Source organism: Hordeum vulgare, chromosome 4H (genome assembly GCF_904849725.1).
Source record: "Hordeum vulgare subsp. vulgare chromosome 4H, MorexV3_pseudomolecules_assembly, whole genome shotgun sequence".
In the NCBI taxonomy this organism is placed as follows: domain Eukaryota; kingdom Viridiplantae; phylum Streptophyta; class Magnoliopsida; order Poales; family Poaceae; genus Hordeum; species Hordeum vulgare.
Genome location: NC_058521.1, coordinates 455086824 through 455092767, shown reverse-complemented (window position 1 = coordinate 455092767; position 5944 = coordinate 455086824). Strand labels below are relative to the sequence as shown.

The following is a 5944-nucleotide window of genomic DNA, read 5'->3' as shown; positions in this document are numbered from 1 at the left end:
TCTACGCCAAGAGCACTGGAAGATGGCAAAGAAAGCTTTGCGTTATGCGCAAGGCACAAAGGAAATCATGCTAACATACAGAAGATCTGATTCCCTAGAGATAAAAGGGTACTCAGACGCAGGTTTTGAGGGAGATAGAGATGATAGAAAATCCACGTCTGGGTACGTGTTCACTCCCGCTCGGGGAGCTATTTCATGGAAAAGCTCCAAACAGACCATAGTTGCATCGTCCGCGATGCAAGCAGAGTTCATAGCATGTTTTGAAGCCACCGCGCAGGTGATATGGTTAAAGAAATTTATACCCGACTTGAAAGTGGTAGATTGTATTCACAAGCCACTAAGATATACTGTGACAACCAGCCCGCAGTATTTTATGCTCACAACAAGTCGAGTAATGCTTCCAAGACAATAGATATAAAGTATTATGTTGTGAAAGATAAAATCCAGGATCAAACTATAAATTTCGAGCATATAATTACGAAGTATATGTTTGTGGATCCGCTAACGAAAGGCTTACCACCCAGTGTGTTCAAGGAACACTTAGCCGGCATGGGTTTGATGGAAAGCCTATGATTCCTGGATCATAAGAGGCCCAAAAGTAAATGAATTTGTTTCAAAACAAAACGTGTGTTGTAGTTGTATGATTCTATCGGCAATTAAGTTGTGACGATGAGACATGCTCTACATGCATATATGTGATGGAACAAATAAAATATAAAGTACAAAGTCAAAAGTAAAAGTTGAGATCAAGGGGGAGAATGTTAGAATGATCACTCACCGAGTGGGCCCAACGGCCCACCGGACCTTGATCTATGCGCCCTGATCGGAGGCGCCCAACCCATTATGGTTGGTGGGCCCCTCTGACCCGCGCTATATAAAGGACGGTGGGGTGCCGGGTCACGACTTACGAGGTTCGCCGCCGCCACACTCCCACCTACATACCTATTCGATCTAGGTTTAGCGTGATGCTCATAGGAAGCTCCACCCACGCCAGACCCTTCTCTGTCATCATCGTCATCGCTACCGCACCGATGAAGATCGGCGGGAGCTCATCCAGCTCGGGACAAGGTAAATCTATGACTACTACCGTGATCCATCTAACCTAGATGATCTACGGGTCTATCAATATACTCCCTCCGTTTCTAAATATTAGTCTTTTTAAAGATTTCAATACAGATCACATGTATATAGACGTAATTGAAGTATAAATTCATTTATTTTGCTTTGTATGTAGTCCACAATGAAATTTTTAAAAAAACTTATATTTAAAAAGGGAGGAACTGTTGGCAAGCTAAGCATGCGTCAATTCTTCGAACAAATGCACAAAGTGGGCTATGCTAAAAGGCCAACCTTCTGCTTATATTAAATTTTCAATGGGAAATATTAACCATGTTGTGGTGCATCATATACATCTGATTCTAAAATACCATCAACTTATATAACAGGTACCAGAAAGGCAAAAACTACACAAACTAAGTGAAAAAAAACTACTCCCTTCGTTTCTAAATATAAGTCTTTCTAGAAGTTTTACTAATAAACCACATACAGATGTATATAGACATATTTTAGAGTATAGATTCACTCATTTTATTCCGTATGTAGAACTCTAGTAAAATCTCTTAAAGGATATATATTTAGGAACAGTGGTTAGATAGGAGTTTAGACATGGAACCATATTCTGCGGGTCATCTCCTTTCGTAAAACTTAAAAAAAAAAGTGGTTTTGCTAGACTAGGAAGCAAAATGTAGAAAAAGATGTAGAAATGTGACTTCGAATTTGGAGTATCTGAGTAACATCTTTGGTTGTCGAGGAAACAGAGGTGAGGAGACACAAATGAAATGTAAAATAACACCTTCAAAATAAAATAACAAATGGTTCAGATGCATTTGTCTTTCAGAAATGCGATACAAACCGGTAATAAAATTGCTTCTACATAGATAAAATTCATAAAATTACTTCATAGATAAAATTCAACGGACTATTTAGAAGACAAAACCAAGCCTCATAGCATCCGGGTTTCGCAAATGCTCACATTAGATGCATTTGTGTCTTTCAGAAATGCAAAACGAACCAGTAACAAAATTGCATCTACACGTATAAAATTCAACAAGCTATCAAAAGACACAATCAAGTCTCATAACATCCAGGTTTCACCAAAGCTTACATTAGAACAGTATGTAAAAGGCACAAGACAGACACCACCAAGGGCACAATATGCAGCGCTAACAGCCGAACAGCTAAAATATACCCAGTACGAACAATGCCCTTGACAAAACTCAGCCAACACTAAAAATTGCTTGGTGTCTGAAACAGTAATTTGGGTATCAATTGTCAAATTACTTCTTCTTGATGGCAGCCTTGGTCACCTTGGCGCCGGTGGGGTCCTTCTTCTCCACGCCCTTGATGACACCAACAGCCACAGTTTGCCTCATGTCACGGACAGCAAAACGACCAAGAGGAGGGTAAGTGGCAAAGGTCTCCACAACCATGGGCTTGGTGGGAATCATCTTCACTATACCAGCATCACCATTCTTGAGGAACTTGGGCAGGGCCTCCAGCTCCTTACCTGATCGCCTGTCGATCTTGGTCACCAGCTCAGCAAACTTGACAGCAATGTGTGAGGTGTGGCAGTCCAGCACTGGAGCGTAGCCATTGCCAATCTGACCAGGGTGGTTCATGATGATGACCTGGGCGGTGAAGTTGGCTGCCTCCTTGGCAGGGTCATCCTTGGAGTTGGATGCAACAAACCCACGCTTCAGATCCTTCACAGCAACGTTCTTGACGTTGAAGCCGACGTTGTCACCGGGAAGCGCCTCCAGGAGAGACTCATGGTGCATCTCAACGGACTTGACCTCAGTTGTCAGACCAGTGGGACCAAAGGTCACAACCATACCAGGCTTGATGACACCAGTCTCAACACGGCCAACAGGCACAGTTCCAATGCCACCAATCTTGTAAACGTCCTGGAGGGGAAGACGGAGGGGCTTGTCTGAGGGCCTCTTGGGCTCGTTGATCTGGTCAAGTGCCTCAAGCAGGGTTGGGCCCTTGTACCAGTCAAGGTTGGTGGACCTCTCAATCATGTTGTCACCCTCAAACCCAGAGATGGGGACGAAGGGAACCTTGTCAGGGTTGTAGCCGACCTTCTTCAGGTAGGAAGAGACCTCCTTAACAATTTCTTCATAACGTGCCTTCGAGTACTTGGGAGTGGTGGCGTCCATCTAAACAAGAGCAGTAGAATGACACCTTTAGTTAAATGAAACTCAGAGCTAAGATGGGCACTGTAAGATATTGCCAGCAGATAACAGCAAAAGACAACGCTATGGTAAACAGGCATAAACAAATATGAATTTGCACTGCAGTACTGATCAGGTGAGAATTAAACATAAAATAGGATGTGGCTAGTTCTCATATAGATGAGAATTAATGATGTTACATCCAATTACACCATTTAAACAAAGAATCATACAGGTAGAAGCTGGTATAACAAAATGTACTACAGATTAAACATACAATTAGACCACTACAATCAAAATGCATGTGCAGCAATATGAAATCAAGTAACTGATTCAGAGCATGTGTACATGTTGGCTAAAATCAAGCATGTGGATCACATAGCAAGCTCAAATAAGTGTACCACACAAGTAGCAACATATATACAAAGCAATATGGTCTTTCAGGGATGGAAGAGTCTTGACAAGTTATACCTTGTTGCAGCAGCAGATCATCTGCCTCACTCCAAGAGTGAAAGCAAGGAGAGCGTGCTCACGTGTCTGGCCATCCTTGGAGATACCAGCCTCAAAACCACCAGTGGTGGAGTCAATGATGAGAACAGCACAGTCAGCCTGGGAGGTACCGGTGATCATGTTCTTGATGAAGTCACGGTGACCAGGGGCATCAATGACGGTGCAGTAGTACTTGGTGGTCTCAAACTTCCAAAGGGCAATATCAATGGTGATACCTCTCTCACGCTCGGCCTTGAGCTTGTCAAGCACCCACGCGTACTTGAATGACCTCTTGTTCATCTCAGCGGCTTCCTTCTCGAACCTCTCGATCACACGCTTGTCAATGCCTCCAAGCTTGTAGATCAGGTGGCCAGTGGTCGTCGACTTGCCAGAGTCGACGTGGCCAATGACCACGATGTTGATGTGAGTCTTCTCCTTACCCATGGCTGATGGGTACAAAACCAAACTGCACAATCAATCAGAAAGATTAGACCAGCGCACTAGAACGAACAACTGACATGAACAGGAACAATAATATATACTCCCTCTGTTACTTCTAAATGCTCTTATATTAGTTTACGGCGGGAGTACATATCAGCAGAGGAGCATACAAATTAGTAGCGACATAGTTTTATCAGAAGATGCTATCAGCAGAGGAGCATACAAATTAGTAGCGACATATCTGCAAGTCTAAATAGATCTAGGAAACACGACACAAACACGATTCACGAGCTGATCAGGCTAGATCTATAACAGATAAGTGCCAATCACTAGTTATATCTACGAAATTGAGATATTTGTCCATCTACCGAGAGATTCAACCAAGTACCGAGAGGATCCGGTAATATTTCGCGCTTGCGGCTGCTCTAGCAATTTGTAAACAGGGACCGTAGTAAATCTACAGATCGAGGCAACAGCACGAGCATGGAGAAAATCCTTCTCAACGCAATACGAACAAACGATCCATTCGCGAAAAAAAACGCCTAAAACTCGAGCAGCTCGCGGATTTAAGGCTACCAACATGAGCGTAGAACACGGGAGCTTCGCTGCAACGACGAAAAACTAAGCGCAGTGGAGATGGCTCGGCATACTAACCTCGAAGGAAGGAGAGGGAACCGATAGGATGAGGCGGCGGCGGTCGGGAGGGGGAAAGGGGAGTGAGATGAGGTTTCGGACGAGCGGAATGGCTCCCCTATTTATATCGGCAGCGAAGGGCTCTAGGGTTCCTTCCTGGCCGCCTGATCCATGTCTGGTGCCTGTCGTTGTGATTATCCATTCGATTTTGATCGTACGAACGGTATATTTTATAGGTTAATGAACGGTGTTTTGGACATTTCGCAGGCCGCAAGTTCCGCATCCTGGATTTACGTAGGGTGCACGTTCCCGGTGGAGGCTGAGGCGGGAGGCCGCCAAAGCACTTGCTTGCTTTTAAAAAATGTTTTACCCTACTTTGCTAGCTTTTATTTTATTTTTTATTTTAAAAAAGATGTGCTCTCCTCGATCCATATTATTTGTCACTACTGTAAAATTATACTAAATTTTATCAAATGTACAAAGCACCACATCAAGATAATGAAAAATACATTGAGGTCTCTCGGTCAATATGTCGTTATCGTCGTTTCCTACTCGAGCATGTTTAACCTTATCGATGACAATGAGAAAGTCTTCGTGCACGTGATCTTAATGACTAGCACCCTGAAGCTATTTGAATCAACTCGCATCAAATCTCATTATCGTGCATGCACGACAATAAACCCTACCCCCCCCCCCCCCCCAAGGAGACGACAATAGTCCACACCGAAACGTTGTCGAGTACGTCCAAATAGACAAAGTAGAGGAGGATTGAAGCACGGAAGACAAACTCGAAGAAGAAATGTCGCCATCCGCCCGAGCGCCGCACGTACGAGAACTAAAAAATTATAACAAAACTACTAGTCGGAACGAAGGCATGGGAGTTTCTCTCCCCGCCAACAGCCGTTGAAGCGGCAAGAAGAGTGGAAGTTAATCCACGGGCTCGTCGACGATGTCAAAGAGGAGAGTTGGCCATATTCGTGGAGGGGGGAGAAACATGTACAGTACGAAGTTTTTATGTATGCGTTCACATACTGGAAGTTGTTTAAAACATAATCTTTTGATAAAGTTTCCACGCCATTTGGGATTAGGATTGCCATATTAATTTATGCATGGTTTTTTACTGTAGTGTTAGTAATAAATAGTAATTA

The 5944-nt window shown here is 43.5% G+C and overlaps 1 protein-coding gene across 2 annotated transcripts; it reads right to left on the bottom strand.

Moving 5' to 3' along the window:
* Positions 1-2097: 2097 nt before the first annotated feature.
* LOC123448936 (elongation factor 1-alpha-like) lies at positions 2098-5591 on the bottom strand. Of its 2 annotated transcripts, none has more exons than XM_045125983.1 (3): positions 5579-5591; positions 3705-4174; positions 2098-3218 (listed from the first exon to the last, which is right to left on the bottom strand). In XM_045125983.1, exons 2-3 carry the CDS (start codon positions 4164-4166, stop codon positions 2337-2339), a joined length of 1344 nt encoding a protein of 447 aa, XP_044981918.1. In that variant the 5' UTR covers positions 4167-4174; positions 5579-5591; the 3' UTR covers positions 2098-2336. The 2 variants fall into 2 exon arrangements, with proteins under 2 accessions (XP_044981918.1, XP_044981917.1); XM_045125982.1 differs by lacking the exon at positions 5579-5591 and adding an exon at positions 4818-4982 and having other exon boundaries at positions 3705-4188.
* Between the last annotated feature and the right edge of the window lie 353 nt (positions 5592-5944).

Coding starts and splice junctions, on each gene's coding strand:
- LOC123448936 (XM_045125983.1), bottom strand. CDS start 4,166: ATGGGTAAGGAGAAGACTCACATCAACATCGTGGTCATTGGCCACGTC. Junction 3,219..3,704: donor TGATCTGCTGCTGCAACAAG/GTATAACTTGTC, acceptor GCTCTTGTTTAG/ATGGACGCCACCACTCCCAA.